General features: G+C 54.6%; 1 protein-coding gene across 1 annotated transcript in view; it reads left to right on the top strand.

The window, feature by feature from the left end:
- The first annotated feature begins 4,105 nt into the window (after window positions 1–4,105).
- The window catches only part of LGR6 (leucine rich repeat containing G protein-coupled receptor 6), a 136,116-nt gene continuing 114,523 nt past the window's right edge, over window positions 4,106–25,698 (top strand). Inside the window, exon 1 of the mRNA XM_035561359.1 lies at window positions 4,106–4,299. Coding sequence (XP_035417252.1) covers window positions 4,106–4,299 — 194 coding nt within the window. The remainder of the gene's footprint in view (window positions 4,300–25,698) is intronic.

The raw sequence follows: 25,698 nt of genomic DNA, 5'->3' as shown, positions 1-25,698 counted from the left end.
GAGCTGCGGTTTGGATGAATAATTTTCCAGCCCTGCAGCTCAGAGCCACGAAACCCAGAGGGGGAGAGAGAGACAACAAGACAGTAAAACAAAACAAGCCTCCAGCTCCGGCCGCCCAGCGCGTTCTGGACCGAGCCGTGTTGTTCTTCGTATCGAGCCTGCCCCAGCCTGGCAGTATCCAGCCACCACCCTGCTCCACCAACCCCTGTGCAGAGGCTGGGACCCTGCAGATGAGCAGGGCCGGGGCTGTTTGTGCCCCCTCCCTGCTCCCTGGACCAAGTGAGGAAAGCAGGGCCACTCGCCCCATGCATCTCCTGGGGACCCGCAGCCATGGGAGCTGGGGTCCCGCAGATCTTTGGTCCCATTTCTCCGTTCACTGATGCCGCTGCTCTGCCCTAGGCTCTCCCCTGTTCCCCGCTCCCTCCACAGAGCACAGAGAGACCCGAGGCATCTTCCCTCAGCACACCAACAGCTCCGACCCCAGGGAGCCCAGGGAGCCCTTCCCAAGCTGAGCACCTCCATGAAATGAAGGACCTGGCACCAGGCTGTGGCTGCCCCATCTACCCATGCCATGGGGATGCCCGCTGCTCGTTCCCTTTCTACCTGAGCCACACCAGCATCAGCGAGCCCCAGGGTTGCAGCTCATCCCTCCCCAGGATCTCCAGCATCCTCTCCCATCAGCAGCTGCCATCACTCACAGCCAGGCGAGCAGAAGTGAAAAGCAGCCAGCACCCTTGTGCTCTGCAGCAGGGACAGTTTTCCCCAGAGATCAACAGCTAAACTGGGATTCTGCTAGGGTGAATCCCGAACCCCCTAAAATAACAGGGAATGAACTTCGTTAGCCTGGAAACTTCGACAACTCTAACAAGCCTTGGCAGCCACAGTGTACAGCCCAGAGCTTGTCTGGCGGGGCCACAGAGAGGATTCTGCCAGCAGTGCTGCCAGGACACCCAGCTCCCCTCGGGTCCAAGGCTTAGATTGGAGCCAGACCTCCTCAGGTTGGTGCAGGAGTGAATAACGTGGCCCTTGCAGACCTGCCGAGCACAGGCAACAGTTGTGCTTGCAGTAGCTCACACTGGCTGGACCTCATTACACGCTGAGGCTACGCTCTAAATTTTTCCAAGTTTTTTTTTTTTTTTTTTCCCTGCTCTTAAGCAAGCTGTAGGAAGACTTGTTAGCCATGCACAGTGGAGGCAACAGGAGAAATACCAGCTGGGATGTCACCTGCCACCCAGAGGTACCACACCTAAGGTGTCACGCTTGGCCACAAATGCTCGTGTTTGGTCCCGGAGTCTCAGCTCTGGAAGCAGGTGTCTGGGAGCAGGGGTGCAGCGAGCGTTTAGGGGAGCTGGGCTGGGCGAAGGGATGCTCAGAAGCAGCTCGGCTAGCAGGTAGTGCTGCCCTGCTTGCTGCAGAGCAGAGCTCATCTCCGCTCCCCAGCCCGCAGCCTGCCACTAGAGGACAACACACAAACACGTGTGAGCCTTGCAGGAAAACTTCCACTCACACGAACAGGGAGAAGCTGGGTCTGGAGCTCCCAGTGCCTTCAACCAGGGCACGGTACAGCCCGCATTACTCACAGCGAACTTCAGATTCAGTGAGAACTGGCTGAAAAGCGACACTTCCACCCCGGAGGGACCTATTGGGAATTCCAAGTTTGCCATGGAAACATGGAAGCTCTCCGGTCCAAACAACTCCACGTCCAGACTCTTCATTTTGCCAGGAGCCAGGCGACATGCTGGAATAAATGAACACTTCAAATATTAATGTCTATTAGCGGGTCTCAAAGAAATGAGACAAGGAAATGAAGCACCACAACTGAGCTGGAATAGAAAGCAAACAGAAAAGTTGGAGCAAAGTGTGACATGCAGGGCAAAGCCCTCCAAATTCGGGCTGTGTTGCTCCAAAAACAATGTGAAAAATTTCATTGCAGTCAATGCCTTCCTGAGGAAATGGCTCTGTTTCAGCAGAATGGCACTTTTCAATAGGAATCTCTTCAATGTGATTTTTTAAGAGCTCTATTAATAGTGCTCTCAGCCAGAGCCCTGCATCCCCAAGGAGAATTCACTGACCGAGAAATTGTCAGGGGCTCGCGGTGCAGACCGGGTCTGGCTGCTTAGGCTACCCAAGAAAAAGAGATGGGGAAATCGTAGATAAAAGCTGCAATTGCAGCCAGGAGCAGAGCGATAGGCCTGATGCTTTCTCCAGATTTACACCAAATTCCTGGCTGCTGTCAGAGCAAATCCATCCATTTCAGGCCGTGCTAAAGCCCCGCATCAGGGCTGGAGGAAGGGTTGTCAGCGGACCCAGGGAGGAACCTCTCTCTTAGGGCTTCCTATCCACCCACTGGGACCCCTCCATCCAGCTGGCAGTGTTTTAAATTTGGAGCTGTCAAAATACATCGACGATGTTTAATTAATGACATCTCCAGAACTGCCTGCCATGGAAGTGGCTTAATTCTAATTAAATCAGTTCCTGCTCCTGTACGAAAATACTCGCTTCTCTGCACTCCATGACAAAGTTTCCACTGACTTCAGCACTGGTAGGTTTTCAGCCCGGAGACTGCAGGATCTGAACGGATTTCACAAATGAAATAGTTTCAGGTCCTGCATCACCCAGGGCAGGAGCCCTCGGCCAGGGTCTGTGCATCAGCCCCAAACCCTGAGCTCGATTTGGAGCAGACCTTTTCAGAAGAAATATCCACTTTGGTCACAAGTCTCACACAGGAGTGAGCACACCCCCAGGCCTGGGCTAGCTGGAGCTTTTTAAGCCTCCCATTTTGCAGACCTGACCCCATATAACTCTCATCTCATTTGTCCTGAGAAAATCACTTTTGTCTGAATAAAAAGTGCATTCACAGGAAGCAGGGCTGTGAAAAACACCTCCCAGTACGTGCTTCAGCCATGTGGCATCTTACCGTGGCACCACCACAGTGGATGCACTTTGCAGCCACCCACACCTGGGTCCCTCTTTCTCTGCCTGTGCCCCATGCCCGTCTTCCAGGCATGGCTCGAGGAGAGGCAGAAGGAGGAATTCACCGGCACGGAGGGAGCCCAGGTGCACAACCGGTGGCCCTGCAGGCATTGCATGGCCCCGTGGGGAGCTGCAGGACACCCTGGGACCCTGGCTGCAAGCCCCCACTCCACGGACTATTGCTGTTTTCACCCCTGACTGCTTTACCTAAGGCTAGAAAGAGCTCTTGGGGTGAACATGTTGCTGCCACTAACACAGCTCATACCCCAGCTGGATCCGGGCGATGCTGGACCCAGCCGTGCATCAGCATCAGCACCGCATCCCATTTACCTGGAGAGTGCCCTGGAGAGGCCCCTGTCGAGCTCAGCACCCTGACACTGCTGCTCCATCCCTTGCATCTCCCACCCATCCCCTGCCCAAGGATGGAGACAGTGAGAGGGGAGCGAGGTCGGACGGACGGACGGACAGACAGCCCTGCAGCCCTGGGCACGGCAGCTCCCAGCAAACAGCTCCCTGGCAGCTCCTGCGCCCTTCTCCCAGCTGCACCCTGACTTTCCTGTTGCAGCTGGGTTTAGCAGCCAGCGCAGACACAGAGTCCTTTATCTGGGGTTATATTTCAGCGTCCCAAAGTCTGGAGCCCTTGAAGTGCTGGTTGGGTACTCGTATTTATGCTCCTCTGCCCTGCCGGAGCCAGCTTTGCCTTCCCCTGCCCTGCTATCTCACAAAAACATTGTTACAAAACAAGCACAGGTCCCGGAGCTATGAACAGGTCTTTATTTGTTGAGGTTTCTTTTTCTTTTTTTTTTCTTCTTTTTTTTTTTTTTTTCTCCTTTCTTCCCTTTGAATGAAATTCCTGCCAGCTCTAAGAGAGAGAGAGAGGGAAAGAGTAGAAAGTTTAACTCCTCCCATTGGAGTGTCTCACGCCCCTGCCCAGCCCTTGAAACCCAATAACCAAGATCATTCAACAATGCCTTCCCTTCCCTGGCTGCATCCTTACTCCTCTCTGAACCGCGGGAGGCACGGTGCCCGCTGCCAGTGAGGGACCTGGGAGCTCCCCTGGGTGCAGCCCATCCTGGGGACGGGGCGAGCCCGCGGCTCCTCGCACGCTCCCCACCGCTGCAGCCCGGTGAGGATGGAGCAGCTCTTCTGGGGCGTCCTCCTGGCCTCCTCTGCCCGCTTCCAAGCGGTGGCTGCGGAGCCAGGTGCGGCACCCTCGTGCCCAGCCCAGTGCCACTGCGAGGAGGATGGGGTCATGCTCTCGGTGGATTGCTCCGAGCTGGGGCTGCCGGAGGTGCCTGCCAGCCTCAGCCCCCTCACGGCGTACCTGTAAGTACAGCCCTTCGCTCTTCCTTTCGCCTCGGGTCTTTCTCCGGACCCCTTCGTCAGCTGCGGTTTTCCTCCGGCTCGGAGCTTTGCGCCACTTTTTCCCGAAATTAAATTTCCCCTGGAAATTAGAAACAAAACAAAACAGAAAAAAAAAAAAAAAGGCAGCTATTACTCCAGGACCTGCCAAGCTAAGGCAGCTCCCCCTCCTCCCCGCGCCCCTCTGCAAACGCTGTTTATATTGCGATGTTATGCATGCTTTGCTTCTTGATTACAGTGGATCAGAGGAGCTGATTTGTTGGGTAGATTCTGATTGTCTGAGAGCATAATGGAGTATTTATACTGAGCAATTACTGCAAACTGCTCTGGGATCCTTCTGTCAAACATTTCAATAGCCGTGATAACTCATGGCTTTTGGGGTTTGGGTTGGGCTGGCCACCAGCAGTGTCCAAGTTGCCTCTTTAAAATGAATATTAAAGTCCTATAAGAGATGTAGGATTTTTGGTGGTTTTTTTTTTCTTCCCCCCTCTCTGGTTTGAATTAAAAGTTCCTAATTGTCTGAATGCTTCCCATCCTCTCTGGTATTAATACCCCAAAGGGTTACACTACCACAGGGACTGGTGGGTCCCTTTCTAGCCCTGGCGATGGTCTCACTGGTGCAATCAGACTCAGCGGTGGCTGAGGATATCCCCAGGGCGAGCAAGGGACTCCCCAGGATGATCCCAGGCTTTGACCAGGAGAAGAAATCCGTCTGTCTCATGGAGACAGGTTGGCCCTGGCATGCCCTGGGGAGGATGCTTGGCTTTTTGCTGAGCAGAAAGGGCTGCAGGACTGTCCTCAGCTGCGCAGCAGTGGGCTGCTGAGGTCCTTCCTTGCCTTTCCCAGCCAGGGATGCAGCAAAGCAGCAGTTTTTTTGTACCAGATCGTGCAGGACAACCTGTAGCCCCCAGGCAGTGCTGGGTTTGTGCTCGTTGTGCTGAGAAGGGGCAAGTGCCCAGGCGTGGCATGCAGACTGTGTGGCTCTGATGTTCCTGGCTTGTCCTGGGATGCAGTTACTTTGCTGGTAAAGCCAAGCAGCCTAAGTGGTTCGAGAAGGGCTTTTCAAAGCCAGGTCAAAGCTGCCATGGCTGGATAAGAGCTCTGCCTGTCCTTCTTGCCTGAGGACATCACTTTATGTACTGTGTTGGGCCAGCTGAGAAAGAAATAAGACAGGACAGGATGATTTTCACTGGAGAGCATGAAAGATGAGAGAGAGCTGTGTAATGCAAGCTGCATTTCTGTGGGAGCGCAAACCACGGAGCACTTGTCACACGAGGTGTGCGCTGCATAGAGGTATTGCACTGCACACCCCCTGGGGCTAAATTTGGAGCCATCTGCCTCCGAGTGAAAAGTCACTGCAGCTCTTGAGCATGTCCTGGTGGAGGTGGCTGACAACACGAGGGCTGCAAGCAGGGGAGGCTGCAGAGCTTTGCAGCCCCCCTGCTCCTGCGAGGACAAACCACAGCCACGGCAGGGACCTGCTCCCAGTTTGCAGATCCGACTCCCAGCGGCTGTGGTGCCCCCATCTCTGCAGAGAGATGAGCCCCAGCAGCCTGGGAGCCCCTGGAGCACGAACCAAGGGCCAGCCGGAGCTAAGCTGCTCTCATCGCCACATTTGCCCTGAGCACAGTATCAGAACGGGGATGCACAAGGGTACAGACTCCTTGTGCGGGGTGGCAGCGGGCAGGTGCTTAAAGATGCTCTTGGCTTTTGGCAGAGGTCTGGGAGCTGGGCTTTGGGGCAGCCCAGCAGCAGGCACCAGCAGCAGCACCTCCGCCAGCTTTACGCACAGGGTGGCGCCAATGACAGCAGTTTGCCGGAGGTGCACCAGCAGTGCAGCCTCCCCAGCCCGGCACCTTGCAGGGAAAGCGGGGCTGCAAGGACAAAATCCGTGGGATCCAGCCAGGGGGGTGGCGGAGGGTCCAGGGTTCTCCTCCTCCCCTTAGGGCTGGGGCTTTTGGGGGAGCCACAGCACATTTGCCGTGTGATTTAAGCAGCGCCTGTGAATTAAGAGTTGTGAAGATGTAGCAGAGGGAGGAAGGCAGGATGTTCTGGGAATTGCTGGGGGACCAGAACTGGGTTTTCTCCCTGCTTGTCACTGCCTTCTGGGGTTACCTTCAGCAAGTCACGTAAGGCTAGTTTCTCGGTTACAAGGTGTGCAGCCAGGGCTGGTTTTTCAAAGCAAATCAGCATAAGTTTTGTTGGAACTGTGGGTCTTCAAGAGAGATCTAAGCTCTTCATGTAAATTCAGGTTGTAAATCCACACTCAGATATGTAAAGGAATGCTTAGATTTTTTGGAGAGCTGCAAGTGCTGAAAAGCAAGCCCTGTAATGTCAAGGAGGAACCCGGAGCAGAAGGGCAGCTGCACCCACGGCTTTACAGCTCCTTTGCTCCGTGCCCTGCCTTCTAAGCAAACTGTGGGTACTCCTTTCTGTAAAGAGCAGGGCTCCATTGGGTGCAAAATAAAGGGTAATAACCTCTGATTAGACACTGCCTCACCACTAATGAGCTCGCGTTCATGCCCTGTCCTGACAGCGCTGTGTCTCCGCGGTGCCTGTCTCTCCCCAAGAACCCTGTCCTTGCTCATTCGGGCACCTCCCTGTGCCTGAGCCTGGGATTCTCCAGGTGGGATCAGCCATCCGAACACAAACTTTTCCACAGGAGGGCTCAGTGGTGAGCTCGCAGCTGTGGTCAGGGCGATGGGAGAGAAACAGGTCACCTCTTCCCACGGGGACCTTTCCAGTAGGCACCTGGATCTACTGGTGACTTCTTGCAGAGGGCCCAGGCAGCCAGCCCAGCTGGGGCTTGGCTCTGTTAGGTCAGAGGAACCCATGATCTACATTGCTCAGGGCTTGCTCTAGCTCTAGCAGCCCATTTTGCTGTAGCAGCACAGACCATCCTCTCTGCCTCGTCACCTGGGGGCTGCTGACAGCATCCTCAGGACGTGAGGAGCTTGGGGGGTGAACTGGGTCTTTGCCTGGCCAAGAAATGCTGAGGTTCAGCACTGTTCTATCCAGCTACAGCCAGAGACCCTACAGGCTGCATCGACCGAAAAGATCTGAGCAATTCAGAGAGGAGAGCAGAGCTTTAGCTGGCGTGTCAGCACGTCCTGGCAGCAGCGTGCCAAATATCACAGCTCTGCCCGCCCTGGGCAGCACCGTGCATAGGGGAGTCACTGCTGGGGCTGGTGGGGGATCTCAGGGAGGACAGCAGCAAGCTGGGAGCACAGGAGGCTGGAGCTGCGAGGGGAAGGCTCCCGTGCAGCACAGGAGGCTGCACAAAGAGGCACTGAGGAGGCTGGTGTCAGCTAACTGGGGAAAACAGGAATAGCTGCTCAGCACTGGCAGAATTAGCTTGGCTTTGATGCCTGGCACTGCTGCAGCCCCTGTGCGTGACCTGGGTGAGCAAACCCACCTCTGATTCCCTGGGGTGTGCAAGTGCCATGTCGCATGGGCTGGGGGAGGTTGGCCCCTGGGTACGTGGTTGTCCCCGTGCCTGTCACCTGCTGCTGGGGACGGGGCTTGGCTGGGGGAAGGTGCTCAGCACAGCGTGGCCCCATAGCCCTGGGATGGCATCTTGTCCCCTGGGATGGCATCCTGAACCCTGGGATGGCATCCTGTTCCCCTGGGATGGCATCCTGGTCCCCTAGGATGGCATCTTGGTCCCCTCTGCTCCCTTGCAGCCCCTGGTGAGAGGGACTGGGGGCAATGCTGGGGGGTGAAGGGTTCCCCTCAGCTTTCTGAAGCTGCTTCTGCCTCAACAAACCAAATGGTGCCGTTGCTGGTTCCTGCCAGGTCCATCCTAGGGACACACTGGAGCGTCCAGCCCTACCTGGCAGCAAACAGGGGAGCTCAGAGAAATGGAGTGCCTGTAAGACCGATGCAGGACACCCTCAGCAGTGCCCACAGGTGGAAAGGCGATGGCAGAAGTGTCACAGCCATGCATTCGGGTTCAGATGGCCCAGCAGTAAGCACACGTCCAGGCCAAGCAGCAGGCGTGTGGCTGGGCCAGGACACAGCCTCAGCACCCTGTGTTCAGCCCAGACGTAGGGGACATGGGGAGGAGCTGGAAGGATTGCCCAGAACCAGAAAATGTCTTAGGTAGGACGACACCTCTGGGTGTCACGGATCCAAAGCCCTGCTCAAAGCAGACCCAGCTTGTGACACTGGTCAGGGAACTCATCTGCTTTGAACATTAATACCTCTAATAATCTACCCTGTTTCTGGTTTTGACCACAAACATCGGATTTTTTTTCTTCGTAAAATCTGATGGCACGGTCCAGCTTGTGCCCATTAATTTCCATCCTTTCCCTGTGCACCTCCCAGAAGAGTTTGGCTCCGTCTTGCCCACACCCTCCCATTCCCTACTTAAATATGGCAATAACATCCCTCCAGTTCCCTTGTGAGCACTAAGCTGCTCTAGGAGCACCTGACGGGACACAGGTGGGACAGGGTGCACCATCAGGAGGGAGAGGGGAGCTTGCAGGGAAACAGGGAGGCTGCAGTGGGGGCGGTAAGGATGAAGGATGCAAACCTGGAGGACTCCAGACCTCAGCAGGACCACGGCTCGGCTGGAGGCAGCATAGGTGGCTTCTGGCCCTCAGGTGAGCTCTCCCAAGCCACCCCACTTCCCCACGGCCCCAGGCCACACAGAGCAGAGTGGAGGGGTCAGGGCCCACTGCTGCTCTCTACCCCATCCCCAGAACCACGGTGACGGCCGTGTCCTTCCTCAGTTTCCCCTTTGGCCAGAGCACACCCTGCAGTGAAGCCAGGCAGCTCATGGCACACGAGCGAGGATCTGGGGCACGGGACAGCCTGATGGGGTTGTCAGACCACGGTTGTCCCAGCAGGGTTTGGGGACAGCTGCTCCCTGCCATCCCCAGGCATCAGAGGAGACTGCCCAGACAGAAAACGTCTCATTGCCCATACTGTTTCCAAGGGGAACGGGGCCAGGAGCTCTCAGTGCTGTTCTCACCTTGCAGAGACATTTTAAGGCTTTGCCTGGAATTTAGCAGCCCCCTGGAAGCCCAGGGGCAGGGCCCCACTGCTCCCTGTGCTGCCCTCTGGCACCACGAGCTGCACGGAGCCAAGCCAAGGATGCTCCGACATGAAGCAGGGCAGCCTCTTCCCCGCTCCCACAGCACCAGTGCAGGGAAGGAGCGAGCAGAAGGTGCCTTTTTCCTGGTATTTCCATTTTCTAAGCACCCCAGAACTGTGAGCGGGTGAGGGAGCAGGGTTTCCAGTGCCACATGTGATGCTGGAGCAAGACAAGCAGCGATGCTGAAAGCATATTCCCTGCCTAAACCCTCCCTGCTTGTCTGCTCGAGGCTCTGCAGCCCCCGTTTTGGCAAACAGCCCCCACCACAGCCCCCCTAAGATGGGCAGGAGCCATCCTGGCACCCCCTCAGCTGGGGCACCAGCGGAGGGATGGGGCTGGGGCTGCCCCCAGGAGCCTGGATGGGTGCTGGAGCTGAGGGAGGGGTGCTGGGGGTGAAGGGAAGGCTGGGCTTGCAGTGGACTGGCAAGGAGATGTGGCATCCTGCAGGGATCACAGAGACTCCTCGGTGCCCTTGGAGATGAGGTGACAGGCACACACCCTAGGGAGACAGAGAGAGCCGCCGAAAATGCCGAGAGCACCAAGCCCTGACACCCCCTTTCTGGGCATTTCCAAAGCCACCCCTGGTCCTGGTGGCCACAGCGATGATCTAAAGGCTGTCTCTGCTTGATCTTCTTCCCTTTTGGGAAGCAAATGGGAAATGCCACTCCTGCCCCGAATGGCCACAAGTCCAGTCCTTCCCTCAGGAATTCCCTGCCTGGGAGAATGGCAGCCAAAGCAGGAGCAAGGAGAAATGTTTGTGGTCCTGGGACCCCAAACCTGAGAGATCAGGCTGGTGAGAGGCATTAGGAGGGCTGGGATCTAACACACACGCTGCAATGCGTTCATGGCTTTATGTGCACCATTTAACAGCTTTAAGGCTCTGTTTATTTTTCTCTTTTCCTTAGAAAAATGGGGATAATGGGAGTTTCCCACCTTCAAGCATTTGCTTTCTGCCAAAGGGGCCCTACAAAGACCATACAGGCACCCCACAGGACGCAGTTGTGCTCTGCATCCTTGCTGCATCCTTGTTAGCAGACTTTAGGGGTTCCTGAAGGTCAGGCTGCCTGGGCTCAGCTCCTAATTCAGCACCCAATTCAGCACCCCAATTGCGCCCAAAGGTGTTCTGTGCCTGAAGGTGGCTTTTTGCTGGTAAGTAGCAATGAAGAGCCCATGGGGCCATCTCCCAGCCCCGACGAACACCGACATCTTGGGGTGGCCAAGCAGGCTGTGCAGAACCAGGAGCTGCCTGAGCCCCAGGTACCAGGGAGAGCGGCCACCCTGTCTGATTCTGGCTGGTTTTCCCAACCTGGAGAAGGAATACGAAAGCTGAACTGATCACCTTTGGGATCAGGCACAGCTTGGAAGTGTCTTGTAAGAGAAACTGGAAAAAAACAACAGCTACTGGGCACGTGCTTCCAAAAAGCCCTTTTTATCCCCACTGCATCGTGTAACAGCCAGCTCACTGCCCAGATTTCCTGGTCCCTCAGCCCACGGCAGCACTGGGAACACAGCTGGTTGTTAGTCGGAGAGCAGAGGGCCTCATCCCTGTGGTACTGTCATGGCCCTGATACTGCAGATGGTGCTCGTCATGGGCACAAGTGTCCTGGGGAACCAACGGTGCTCAGAGCTAAGCCCGAAACGCAGGACCATTGGCACCGAGGTCAGGCACATCTGGTGGGATGGTTTTCCCAGGAATGCATCACTCCATTGAAAGGAAAAGGCTCAGTGAGGACGGATCAGTGTGGATGGAATGGGAGAAATGCAGTAACAAGTTGAATCAAGAGAGATTATTTCAATGTTTTCACTTCTTGGTGACATTTTTTTTTTTCTAATGTTTCCATTTACATATTTTCACCTGCTGGTGTTATGTTTACCTGCAGGCCATTTAATATTCATATTGCAGGACTCTGAAATTATCAAAGCAAAATATCTTGGTGGTTCTAGAACACAATATATTGACTTTTTTTGTTCTATACTTAATGTGGACATGTTGGCTCTGTCCTGTGTTGGGAGGAAAGGAACTGTTGAAGTCTCTGAATTTCCAATGAGATGGAAACTTTCAGGTTTTTGGCAGATCTCCGTGTCCTCCCTCCTCCTCCCCATGTCCCAGCCTCCTCTGTCGTAGGCTCTGCTCCCTTGTACCCCCTGATAGCATGAGATAGAAAAGTTTGGGTCCTGCAGTGGTCACCTGCAGAGCTGCAGCTGCCCCGGACTGGTGCTGTTGGGACTCACTGGATGTTGTGCTCTCCGGAGAGCGGCTGGTCTACAAACAAAGGCTGCAGCCCCAAAATGCTCCCAGCTAATAGAAGCAAGGCTGCAGGTGACAGGGTGGCGGGCTGTGGCTTCGGTACTGCAGGTCATGGCCGAGTCCTCCCCAAGCTTTCAGTTCGAATGGAAAGAGGCACCCCCTGAGGGGTTTTGGAGGAGGCAGCAGGGTGTCTGGGGCACTGGGTGTGAGCAGATGTCCACTTGTTGGCGGGGCGCTCTCTGAGGAGGGCTGCGGGAGGTGGCAGGAAGGATCTGCCCCATCCCAAAGCCAGCAGCTGGTACCCAGGTCCCTGCAGGAGAGGCAGCAGCCAGACCATGCTGCACTTGCTCCGCAGCTGGCAGTGAGCTCTGCGCTCCCTGGCAAGCAGGGAGCAGGTGTACGGACGAGGAGCGCAGCGGGGAGGGCAGCACGGCGCTGTGGTTAGAGCAAACCTGCACGGGGCCGTGGCTGTGCTCTGGGCTGGACAGCCACTTGTAAATCCCAGCTGCCTCCTCCCAACACTTCCACCCTGCAAAGTGCAGCAGGGCAGGCTGGCCGGGACAGCAGGAGCCCAGTGCCTCCTGCGTGGGCTTTGCAGATGCTCCACCGCTGCTCCCATCGGTGGCATCCAGCGAGGACGGGATGTGGCAGGTCCCCGTGTCCCCACGCTCCCTTCCAGCTGGCAGCTCCATGTGGAGACCCTGGCTGGCAGGAGCTGCCACTTGCCCTCTGTGTGCTCTGGGCTTCAGCCTCAGCCGTTTGGTCCTCGCTCGCAGCCGAGCCCCTGGAGCCTCCCCACCGAGCCATGAGCACCGGGCACAGCAGAGCCAGGCTTTCTGCAGCATCGTTGTCGTGCACTTCCACTGCAACCGTCCTCCTCCATCCGCCCCCCCTGCTCCTCCCTGCCCGCCCCCCAGGCTAAGCAATATGCCACAGCCTTCCTTCTCTCCCTCCCTTACTTGAAGAATAAGCTCATAAATCTGCCCAGGGCAATGAAAACACTGAGCTCATGGCCCTTAGATCTGTGCGGGAGGAGCTCTAGCTGGCGATTAAAGGAGTTTAGGGTTTTCTTTGAAAAGCTCTTTGATTCTGGCAGAGGCTCTGGTGCCAAAAGGCAGCGATGGAGCTGCAAATGCCTCTTCCCCCCCCCTGCACCTGCCTGGGTCAGGGAGCAGCAGGAAGGTGGAGGAGGGAGAGGGAAGCACAGCACTTCCCAGGGGGCTGCAGCGGGGCTGCGGGACCCCCGGCACCCCCTCCAAGCAGGTGCATGTGGCCACCCTTCGGTGCAGACATCTCGGTCATGGGTGCCAAAGTGCATCCTCTGCCCCAAGGAGCTGCCTCAGGTCCATCCGTGGAGATGCTGGGCTGGGTCTCAGCGAGCCAGCAGCCCAGGAATGGACGGACAGATGGACAGACAGATGGTCTTCCTCTCGGCTGCTCTCATGCAGCTCAGAAGGCATCTGAGGTGGGCGAGGCTGCTCAGGGAGCTTGAAATGGGAACGCGAGCTGCCTTCGTGCACCACTGCAGGCAGCCCAGGAGGCCTTGGGGAGCTCCAATTGCAGGGATCCCCACTGCGATGCTCTGAAACCTGTGGGAAGGAAGAGGGGAGGATTGTCAGGGCTGGGAGGAGCCTGAGGTCTTGGGGAAGGACCTGAGGTTGGCAGGAGCTGAAATGGATCAGGAGCAGCCTGGATCAGGATCAGGAAGAGCAGGACGGAGCGCAAGCACCTCGTGCTGCAGCCAAGTCAGAACAGAGCCCACCCGAGGGAAGGCAGGTGTTGTGCCAGTGGTGAGGGGCAAGGACAGGACATGGTGAAGCTCAGGCAGTGCCTCCAAGCTCGCAGGGATGTGCCAAGGAGCCAGGAAGGGGTAATGCACAGCCCTCTCCCGAGCCGCCAGCACAGGCTCTGCTGCCAGTGGTGAGGGAGGGCAGCCCTCCAGCCTCCCCCCTCCAAGGGACAAGGATCCTCCCTAGGCACCAGCAGCTCTCCATCCCCGTTTGCCTTGTTTGCAGTCCTTCCTGGAGCTGTTTAAACCTCTTTGAAGGACTTGGAAATGAAAAGCAGCCCCCATGGGAGTGGAGCAAGCCAGACACACCTGTAAGGTAGGACCTGCTCGAGGGACCTGTTCTCTCTTATTGAGAGCAGCCACAGGTCCCACTACAAAGAGACCCTGGGGAGACAGAATAGTTTCCAGCACTCGATATCCCCGTGAGGCACCAATTAGTAACATTCCCCTTCATTCAAAGGGAAGGTGAGGCCCGAGCACCGCATCATCCGCCAGGGCTGTGCGTGCTGGCACTGCAGGGCAGGGCGTGGAGGGGAAATGTTGGCTCCTCCGCTGAGTGAGGGTGGGAGAGCAGGGGGTGCACACGCAGGGACAGGGAGGGTGCCCCCCACCCTAGTGAGATGGTTTTGTAACGTGATTCTGAGCCCCCGGGACGTTCCCCCTGCCCGGTGCCACCTCCCAGCCCAGGCAGTGCCCTCTGAGCCAAGCCAAGGCGTGACGGTCCTGCGGGATGTGAAGGCACAAGCCACCTTCCCCAGGATGCTATCCCGTGTCAGGATGGCTCTGGCTGTAATTGCATCCCGCACAGGACAGCTTCAAGAGATTTCCCAAATGTGGGCACTTCTCAACCTTATCAAAGCAAGTTTTCGTCACCGCATGTGTGAAACCAGCAGGAAAGGCATTTGCGTTTTCAGGCAGAAATTCATCTCCTGTTTCTCACAGGGAACACGAGAAGAAATCCTCCTTGCAGGGTACAATCTCTGCCATTCTGCTGCTGTTTTCTGCAGCTACTCCCCAGCAGCAGCCTCCACACCCTTGGCAGGTCCCCAGGGTGTCCCCTGGGCACCCGAACAGCACCAGACAGGGGCAGTACCTTGGCACCCAGGCAGTACCAAAGGACAGGGACATTGCTTTAGGGTCAGGTGTGGGATGTTTGCTCCACCTGCAGCCGAAGGTGTCGCAGGACAGGAGCTGATTTATAGGAGCGGGTAAGAATTTGTTGCGCTGTTTTCCTGCAGCAATGAGTCCCGGGGACTGATGAGCTTTTATCAAGCCTAGCGGCAGCCTTGCTGTCCCTCACTTTTTGGCTACTCAGGGCCGACGCAGCAGGTTCGTGTGGTGCAGGTTGTGTCTGCAGCTGCAGCCCCGCACGGGGAAGCGCCTGTCAGTTACGGTGGTGTTGTTCTTTCATGTGGTGTAAGACAGCAGAGGATTTATTAGCGACAAAAGCGTGAATGCTGGAAGCCTTGATTTATGGAAGAAGGGGGAAAGGGAATGTGTTGCAGCCCATGCTGGTGAGTGAGGTGTGTCTGAGACGAGCTAATTGTGAAAACTGCCCGGCTCCTCCGTGGGGTGCCCTGGGCACCTGGTAAAAGCCACGAGTAGAGCTGCTCCTCTTCCAGCAGGTGACTTCCCCCTGATCATCTTTGTGGAAAGGGCTTCTCCTAGACAAGGCACACCACAACTGCATCCCCCGGGGACAGCCAGATGTCCCAGGAGCTTTGGCTCCCTTGCAGTGGGAGACACAGGGGGCTGGAGGGTGGCATGAGACACCTGGGCTCTTTTCGAGCTCTGTCCCAGTCCCGTGGTTTACCCAAACAAGTCCTCCCATCTCCCTGCACCTCATGCTCCCTCCCGTTAAAACACTAATAATGAACCCTCCTCTAACGTCCTTTGAGATCAACCAATTAAATAAGTGCTGCAGAAGAGCTAGAGACTCCCAGCACTTTTCAGCCACATGTCTAGACCTCTCGGGCTAAAACACCTTCTCGAAGTTTATTAAAAACCTCTCGAGCTTCACATTCGCTCTGACACAACACCAAGGAAGGCGATGCTGAACTCGGATTCATGGCCTGCCTTTCATGCCCACTGACCTCGCTGCTCCCTGCTCACGGAGGCAGCCACAAGTCGGTGCAGCTCCCAGGCATTCCTCCGCCGCCGCATCCAGCAGCTCCTCCGCAGCTCGTGGGCAGAACTGGTGAGTTCTGCAGAGGAAGTGAGCTGATTCCCGAACCCAGCTGGTAAACGGCAGCTTGGCCAGCCTTCCTATAAACCCCAGTTCTTTAATCTAATGTTTTCTATAGGAAGCTACCTCGCTTTCAGCGTACTCCTTCCTGAACGTATGGGGGTAAATAACAGCTATTTCAGCTCTTTGAGGAAACCAGAAAAGGAGGGGAAAGATTGGCTTGGAGTAAATAGATTTTTTTTTCAGGTTTCCCATGCAATTAAACCTAAACCAAAACAAAACAAAACATGTTTGCTTTGGGTATCCCTGAAACATTTTGCTTTGACCCAAAAAAAGAAATACCCTGTTTCATTTTCGGGCTACTTGAAAACCTTTAAACCCTTTTAAAATAAGAGCTCACAATGCAAATTTCCACCATCTCCCCTCCTTTTTCTTTCCAGCGGAGCGCAATTTTTTTGTGAATTTCCCATTGATTGAAACATTGTGGGTTCCGCCTGGCCTGGGAAGTCACCCAGCTGAGCCTGTGCGTGACTTGTTTTTCCTTTCAGTCCCATTTCCTCCTCCTCTCCCCCCACCATGCAGACACGCGGCTCATGGGAGCATCCTCCACATCCCAGGGCTGCGCTGCCTTCTCAGGGGGACCAGAAAGTGGCTGGGAGAGGGGAGGAAAGACTCCACGAAGGCTTCTTTCAGCTCCAGAGAGCTCCCCTGGCTCTTCTGACTCTCTCCAGCTACTGCCAAGGCACCTTCGAAACACCTTTGAAACGTCTCCAGCATGTTGGGCATTGTGACTGGGCTGGAGGGGAAATCCACATTCCCTTTGAAGTCTGGATACTTGAGCAGTCTTAGAATTATAGGGCTGTAATATACAGGAATGTGTGGGGCTGTAATTGTGACTTAGATCCTTGGATGAAAGGTGCTATGTACATGCAGAAGGTATTATTATTATTGCTATTATTATTACTATTATTATTACTATTATTATTATTATAGGGCTGCAATATGTGGACTGGAGATGAAAGTCATACTAACAGATCCTGAAATATGAGATGTGTCTTAAGGAAATTTCAGCCTGGAATTCAGTTTTGTCTACATGGGGGAAGCAGAGCTTGCTGAGGCTCCTGCACTGACAGTTGTGGGGTTTTTATGGAAGGAGTCCTGTATGCAGACCTAATTCCTGAATGTGAGTTGCTCTGACTGTCAGAGGAGTGTCTGCAGGAGGAGCTATTCCAGAGCAGTTTCTGCAGGAAAAACTAAGAATAATAAAAAAATAAAAATGACATCAGACATTTTCACCATTCTTTCTGAGCCACTCTGAATGCTGCCATCACACAATGAGGCCCTGGGGCGTGAGCCCTCCGGTATGTGAAATGAAGGAGCTGGTGGTTCCAAGCAGGGCTTAGGGGTAGGGCTGGGAACTGGAGCCAAGCCCCAGCATCGCTGAGCAGCTGAGAGCTGTGTGCTCTTTGGTCCTGCACTCCATGGCCAGCATCCTCAGCTTGTCGTCCTCTCCCCAGCCACCGTGCACACCTCTCCTTGAGCAGCCTGGGAGCAGAGCACAAAGGAAGACCGGGATCAGCTTTGATTTTTTGTAGGGTCCGTGGCTCTGCGCAGCCTTTGCCATCAAGTTGTTTCTCCTGCCCTGTTCTGCACTCACATCTCGTTAACATGGGGGGACTTAAGTTAAACCAGGTGCTGAAGTGGGACTCTCCACGACAGCCCCGCAATGGTTTTCCCCCCTATGTCACAGGCTCTGCAAAGCGTCAGGTTTCACCCTCGCATGCAGCTCCAGATGCCCCTCCTGAGGAAGGTGGGGGGAGGATTTAGTCTGCTCTGATTTCCATCAGCTTTGAAAGCCCAAGGAAAATCAGCTGGTTTTTTTTCAAATGATCAAAGATTTTGGGAAAAGGTCTTGGCTCTCCTGCTTCAAGGGCTATCACCCAGGAGAGTGTGGAGGTAGGTCTGCACTCAGCTGTGCTGCAGAAGAGCTGAGCCGGAGGCATGGGAAGCAGGTGGAAGCAGGAAGGGCAGTTTGGCTAGAACCATTCTCTCCCTGCATGAGAGCAGGTCTTCTCGTCTTCCAGGTCTTCTCCGTCCCTGGGTAGCGATGCTGGCTTTGTGTTGTCCATGCCAGCTCTGACATGGCACTGGTACCTAGCTGGTGAGCTCCAGGGGGAACCAAACCTCCCCAGCCCACCTGGTCCCTGGAAAAAGGCAGGGAACAGATTGAGCCGACTGCTCTGATACACCCAGAGATGGCCTTCAGGCATCCTGGCCTCCGTTTTCCTGCCGTGTGGCATGACCCAGTAGGCATTTCCATGTTTTAGCCTGGAGCAGTCATTTCAGTTGTGTCTCTAAGATCTGACGGTGAATAGTTTTGTCTGTGTATATGCAGGCTCTTCCAGCCTGCATCTCTTACTGATTGGGCACTGCAGTGCCCAGCACAACGTGCAGCAGGGCAATCATCTGGACAGATTCTTCCCATAAAGGTGCGTAAGATTCCAGAGGTGGAGGTGCAGGAAATACGTGTGCCAGCAGCCCTCTGGGGTGCCACTTTACAAAGGAGTTTCCTTCTCACCTGTTGCTGTTTCTGCCAGCTACAAAATGAGAAATTGAAACCCCCTGCAAGGAAGCATTCATATAGCCTCTGTGTTATAACGATGCTTGGTGGTCTTTGAAGGAGCGGAGGTGGATCTGGAGTGCCAACCGGAGCCACTTTGTCTCCAGAATCAGCTCAAGAGCTTTATGAGAAACATCTTCTTTGAGAGACGTCCAAAAGCCTACCCTAGATGTTACATTCAGATCAAACCAGAGCTCACCTGCAGAGCAGATGCTGTTTGGAGAGCACAGCCATGACACTGGGACTTGAGCACAGCCACGTAGCAGGGCACTGTCAAGCAAAACTCTCTGCTGAGTAGAGACAGGCAGATCATCGCCAGCCCTGAGCTCTCAGGGGTGCACCTGGAGCAGGGGATTGTCCTGGGCACCTGAACATCCGGGCATAAAAGCATTTCCCCAGTCAGATAAATGCCAAAAATCTTTGCAAGGACTGTAAGCAGCAGATGTGCCTCTGGTGGGACCTGAGACAGTTGCTGTGCCCCAGCCTGGCAAACAGGACACCTCTGTGCATCCCTGGGCAGATCCCCTTGGCTCTGAGCATAAGGGGCTCTGGGACGCAAGGATCCCCATGCTGTACGCTGTTGAGCTCCTTCTTCATCCACTCCTCTCCCTGTCAGTTTGTCCCAAAGCTTTCTGACCGAGGCATCCCACACATGCTGGCTTCCTCAGAATTGTTGTATTCTTCTAATTTTGTCAACTCACGTGCTTTGTGAAATCCGAGGTGCAGTAGCAGGGCATCTACCTGAACTGGAGGGGCCATGGCAAATCGGGTCCAGCCACGGTGGTTTGACCTTTGCTAAGCTCCCACTGCCTGGGTCAGGCAGGCTCAGCCCCCCTGCCCTGCTCTTTCCCCATTGCTCTGACAAGTGGAGCTTTTCCCCTGGCAAACCAGCGTCGGTGACTCACCGCTGCCACAGTGTGACCCACGCAGACAGGCGCTCCGGCAGCAATGTGCGCTGGAGACAGGAAGACTCTCGTTACCCACTTGACAGCAGAAGAAAGGCTTTTCTTGGTGCGCAGCGACCACCCACTGGAGAATGAGGCAAGGCAAGAGCCGTCACGCTCTAATGTCTTGTGGCTTCCTGGTGACACCATAGAGTCTGCTGCAGCTAATGGAAACCTGCTCGTTACTGGGGGCAGCAGAGATCTCCCCGGGACAAGCCAGCTCTGGGCATCTCTGACGCACAGCCTGTCCCACCAGAGGAACTCCTAACCCCCTGCCGGGCCACTGCTGGGTTTGGCTGGAGAACACCTCGGCCCAAATGCCTGCAGGCCTCTTGTTGCCCTCAGAAGGCAGAAGCATGGTGAGGAATGCAGCTGGCGTTCGTCTCCTACCTTGGGTTGGGCGTTTCGGCCAAGAATCCAAGCTGCCACGAACAGCAAGCGGAAGGTCTCCTCCTCTGTTGTCATAAATGCTCTGAGTCTTCCACTATAAATCATGCAGAGTCTCGGGAGGCAGGGCCGGGATGCTTGCTAGCCACAGGGACCCAGGCTTTTCTGGTTCCTGGGAGGGAGAATACTGGCAGGATCCATAGTCCTCTGGGAAAGGGGTCAGAAATGGCTGGGTTGTATCTCCAGCCCCGGCACCGGTGCCCCAAGGGAAGGCTGCCTGCATGGGCTTCGTCGGTAGGAGACCGGCAGGAGCCTGTCTGCCATGTGTCCCCAAAACCGAGACGGATCCCTTGGGTTGGATCCTCAGTTTCTGCTGGCTGGGATTTCACAGCTGCTGTCTTTGAAATTTCCTCATGAAAAGGCCAAAAGTCCAAGGAGCATTTTTCAAAAGCTTTCAGCCATAATGTTTCATTTTGGGAAGTCTTTAGTCTGAAAACAGATCATTTTCAGCCAAAAATGGCTGAAAACCACCAGCAAATTTCAATTCTGATAAAAATGCTGTTCTCTATTTGACAGTGTCAACAACTGTCATATTTTGCTCCTTGCTCATTACAGTTTCCTGCAAGAGGAACCAAATGTCTCCAGGCAGCGATCCCCTGGGCTCCCAACAATTTATCCATCTCTCTCACCCAGCACAGTGCCTTCTCCAGGGACCGCTTCAGTTACCTCCAAAGTACAAAGAAAAGCAGGAAGCTGCGTCTGGCCCAGGGGTCTGTGTTGTGTGTGGACAGGAACGTTATTTATTTAGCGTGTTGGCTGACGGATTGGTCCACAGTAAGATTCGGCTCAAAGAGGAAAGATAAACCACAACTCAGAGTGGTGCTGGCAAATGGAGCCTTGGCTCGGAGACCGTGATAAATTAGGCAGGAAACTCAAGTGTTTTGGGGCAGTAATAGAGCCCACAACTATCTGTGAGGCTGTAGGAGCAGCAGTTATTGCTTGATGAAGCAGATGGGAGCACAGACTCACCCTCTGACTATGTCCTGGACCCCTTCTTCACTGGCAGCCCAGGATTAGGGATTTAGCAAGCCGACAAGGTTGTCTCAAGAGGAAGGGCAAAGCAGGGTGGCTGAGTGGCTCCTCAGGAGGCATCGTGCTACAGGCCGAGGAAAAGGGTGAGATGGTCTGTTGTGGGACGTCTCAGAGGTCAGAAAGCAGTACGGCTCGGTCCTCACCCTGGCTGCAGTGTTGCCTTGGGAGCTTCCCTTGCAGTGGGCTGACCCTTGATGGCAGCTAAGTGCCACCCAGGAGGATGGGGGAGAGAGTCAAAGGGCAAAATTGGGAAAACTCATGGGTCAAGATAAAGAATTTAACAGGTGAAGCAAAGCTACACACACAAACAAGGCAAAGTTAGGACTCCATTCACCACTTCCCATCAGCAGGCAGATGTCCAGCCATTTCCAGGAAAGGAGGGCTTCATCACGTGTAATGGTTCCTTGGGAAGACAAGCAGCATAACCGCAAAAGCTCCCTCTTCCTCCTCGCCCTGATCTTTTATTGCTGAGTGTGATTTCATATGGTCAGTTCAGGTCTGCTATACCATTGGTGTTTCCTCCCAGCTTCTTGCACACCCCCAGCCTACTTACTGGGAGCACAGAGTGGGAAAAAAAATATTGTGCAAGCACTGTTCCACAACAGCCAAACACCAGTGTGTTATCAACACTGGTTTAGTCACAAATCCAAAACATAACACCACACTGTCTGCTACAACGAAAACTAACTCCTTCCCAGCCAGAATCAGTTCATATCTCCATTGGTTCGCCAGTCTCTAATTTCTCTCTGGCAGCTTTTCGGGGGCTGGTGGGGAGGGCAAGGCTCTGCTCACAGCTCCTGCTGCCACTGCATGAACTCACAGCCACAGCCTCCCCCAGGGACGCCTGCTGTGCTGTCCCTAGAGGTCAGTTCCTAAAACCACCTCATAAAAGAAAGAAGCAGAATCAAAGACAGACAAAAAATGTATTAGAGTGAAGTTCTTCAAAACCAGGGTACCAGTTCTGCTTCAGAATTGGAGTGAAGTCCAGATTAAATCATCCTTTATTTCATCCCATTGTTGGACTGGTTCCTCCAGGTCAAGGCCTAGCTCATTGTTGCAGCTGCGGACAGAAGTCTGCCTCTGACTTGTTCAGTTCATTCACTTTACATCCAGCTCTTTCTTTGATGTTGTTCATCAGTTAAGTGACCTCCTCCCTGACCATGATCCTCACAATTCTTTAGGGCAGGAAGGGATTATTATATCTTGTAGCTCCAGCTCCTTTCCCACAGTTGGTTGCAGCACAAGCCTTCTAGGGCAGGGCCCACATGTACCATGCCTTTTCCCAAGTTCCAGACAATAATTAATGACTAATTATCACATTCTTCTGCCTGGCAGCTATGAGGGAATGCCTGGGAAGCTTTGTGTCTCGGGTCAGACTCGGTGTCATCAGAAAGTTTCACAGGTGCCTTGGGCTGTCCTGGCTGCTCCTGCTCTCTGCTACAGATTGAACTTTCACCAGACCCTGAAGGTCCATTATTTGACCTACTGAGGGCTTTTGGTGGCCCATGGCTTTGAGTTTTTTTGGCAGGGGCATGACAGAAACCTCCAGGGCTGGGAGTCCACAGCCTGAAGTAGAGCTCCATTTTTTTTTTTTTTTTGCTGGGAGATCAGGACCTCCAGGAGACAGAGCACTAGCGGACACATTGCTACACACATGAGCCTTGCAGCAGGCCTGAGAGGAGGCCTGTCTCTGCCCTGGAGTAGCTCTGACATTTCTGTGTTAGGCACTGGGGATGCCCCAAAGCTCAAGCAGATGGACGAGTGCTCTGTTGTCAGCCTTGGCACAGCTGGGCCCGATGGAGAGCCAGGCCACAGCAGCTGGACCTTCTGGGTGACCATCACCATCCATCAGGGCTGTCAGAAACCCTTCCCCAGGGCAGAGCCAGAGCTTGGCTCCTGCACTGTAGAGCTGTGAGAGGCACCAGGTACATTCAGGGAATAGAAACCAGAAAATTGAGTGTCCAATGTCCTCCCCAAACACAGATCCCAAGCTGCTGGGAAAGGAGCCTTCGTGAAGGCCAGGTCTGAGTAACAGGCACAGGATACTTTGCCCAGTGAGGCATCTGTGGCCAGCACAGCAGGAGTTTGTGGGGTCAGAAGGTACGGGGAGCAGCAGAGTGCCCTTTTCTCCTCACCTCAGCCACCCAAGGGTACCTGCAGCGACGGCCCCGCTGCGTGCCTGGTGTTTAAGCTTCCCTTGGCCAGATGCTGCCTGGGACTTCCCCAGTTCATATCCAGCAGGTGTGAACAGAGCCTGTCTGCCCTGTGGCCTTCGGGGTGGTGGGGCTGGAAATGGTGTAGCCCTCAGGAACCCAGAGCCTTCTGTGGTCTCGGTAGCTCCCCTTTGCTGGTCTTCTCCATGCCAGGGAACACATTTCATCATATGCACTGAATTCCTTACAGCACCCACCACCCTTTCCCCAAGAAAGGGCTGCTTCCTGCAGGTTTACCCTGGCAGCACTGGGCTCTCAAATATTGTCATCTTGGGATATTGCCGGCTTTTAGCTGTTGCTCACGCTGGTGCAACTTGTCTGGGCAGGACAGGTGAAGCTTTGGTGCATGAGCAGAGGGAGTGCCACTGAGTCACCTGCAGGGCATCTGATCTCCAGATGTGCTGCATGCACTTCACTGCTTTTCTCCCAGGTGGTCAGGCCACAGGTGCTGGGGTCATCCCTTCATTGATCTGTATCTGAGAAGGGAGGGAGCAGACCTGGCACTCAGGGCTTTCAACTGGAGCAACATCACTGCCAGCAGGCAAAGCTTCCCACGTCCTGCAGCTACCAGGGAGCTGGAGCAACTGTTGCTGGTGGGGGGGTCCTCTCTTCTTCATGTGGAGCAGCTCCAGGGACAGTCCCCTACCTGGCTCCATGGGGAGGAGATGCTGAACAGGAGGAGGGGGCTGAGCCTGTGGTAGGGAGGGTCCTCAGCATCTCTCTCCAGCTCAGAGACCCTGCAGGTCCCCTCTTTGCTGGCTGTAGTTGGTGGCAGTGTCCCTCAGGCAGTGGGCAGGTGGTGGCCAGGATCACAGGGACCCAGACCAGGTGCATGTGGCACTGGGCATATGGGGACACGTTACTGCAGCTCCAGCAAGCAGACCCCAGTCCCTTTGGTGGGTCAGGGCGTGGGTGAGGCACAGGCTCCCATGCTGGTGAAAATCTCCCTGGAGCAGAGCTTCATGTCCCTGCTGTGAGCACGGTGGAGGGAGAGCAGGACCAACACCACCCTTAGCATCTTCTTTCCAGCACAGTAACGTTTTGCTACTTTGTGTGGGGGTCCTGGCTCCTACCCCTCTTGTGCCCCCCTCGCTGTCCTGCACAGCTTCCCCTCTAGAGCAGCGAGGAAGGGGCAGGGGGAGCCCAAGCTGCTGCTCAAACCACCAGCACCAAGAGCTGAGTGGAAACAGCACTGAGCACGCAGGCTTTGGTCCAGCATATGGCAGCCAGAGGTGGGAGGTTTGCACAAGCTCTGCGTACGATTTCCCAATCAGGGAGAGCATCAGGGAACATTGGGCCTGCCCATAGATCTTGGCCATTGCCAGGGTAAACCCCCACAGTTTAAAGACTCCTTGTAATTAATGAACCTTCCCATTAAGTGTCACAATGGAACAATTCATTATTACTGATGTGTGCAGACTCTGCATTCCTCTGGCTCTGCTGCCTCCTACAAAAATGTGGAGACAGATCTATTTAGAGATGAGCCTGTCTCATCTGCATTGTCTTTGGTAATTTACTAATTCCAGGTACTGTTCTCCAACTCTTTGGCATTTACCTGCTTCTTAATCCTCTACATCTTAGCTTCCAGCTACTGCAGTCAAGCGGATTTGCACTGGATCACATCTGTCAAAAAAGGGGAATTGGAAACACCCTGCTTGAGGGTCACTTCTCTGTTCATACCACAGCAACCAGCAGAGATGTCACAACACCAGCTTTAACTTCCACCAAGTACAAACACTCAGACGGATTTCTGCTGTTAAAAGTTTCTGATTTTCCCCCAGAATTTTAAATGCTGCCTGTGAGTTTCCTCAAGGTAAATCAGGTGACCTTATACAGGTCTCTCTTGCGTCCATTTAGGAATAAGTCCTCAGAGTGGCACTGCTTTGAATCCGGTGCAAGGGAGGCAAGCACTGTCCCAGCGCCAGCACTTGCAGACAGAGGTGGGCTGTCCTGGGTGAGCCAGAGGATGCCTCAGTGCTGTGGGGCTGGAGCAGGGTTTACTGGAGGGAAGGCAGAACAACAATCCGTGACCATAAAGGGGAGCCACGTCCCAGGAATAGCTTTCTTTCCTCTACCTGGAGGGCACTGTGCCTAGGACAGAGAAGGTCACCTGTTAACAGTGTGCACCCAGTGGAAAGGGAATCCTGTTCTCACGACATTCTGCACCCATCCTGCATGGAGCTGGGAGCTTAGTGCCTGGTTTGCAGTCTGCTGAGGGAGGTGCAAGCCCTGGAAACCACAGATGCAGTGGGCTAGCCCAGCATGGAGCCTAGAGACCTATCAACCACAGCCAGGGTACTTTGGCAGCCTCAAGATAGGGTGGATCTGCTCTAGCACTTTGTGTTCCTGTCTCATTCCCCATCTCATCCAGAATTATACTGGAGACAGATTGAGTCAGTGCTGTGATTTCCTCAATGCACTGTAATTGTGTCAGGGCTATTCCTCGGATGAGATTTTATCTGGGGGACTTATCTTTTTTGCTTATGTTACCCTTATTCTGACTCTGGAGAGTGGCTCCCTGGTTCATGCACGTGCTCAGGGCAGAAGACAGCTTGTCTTCTTAACATTAAGTCAATGGTTTCAGTAAGTCTGTCGATGTGCAGGTGTCCATGGCCTCCAAAAGTGGGCCTGACAGGCACGGCTAAGCAGAGGCTTTGCTAGCAGAGACTGTTCATGTAGGTAGCCGGCAGTTCACCTTCCTCATTCCCAACTATTTTGAATGTTTCTGGTCTGTTCATCTTTACAAGAAGGTGGAAAAGGAAAACAAGAACCAAGGTCACTCAGTCA

The sequence above is a fragment of the Cygnus atratus genome, chromosome 24 (assembly GCF_013377495.2).
Source record: "Cygnus atratus isolate AKBS03 ecotype Queensland, Australia chromosome 24, CAtr_DNAZoo_HiC_assembly, whole genome shotgun sequence".
NCBI classification, from domain to species: Eukaryota; Metazoa; Chordata; class Aves; order Anseriformes; family Anatidae; genus Cygnus; species Cygnus atratus.
This window is presented reverse-complemented; position numbering and strand designations above follow the sequence as displayed.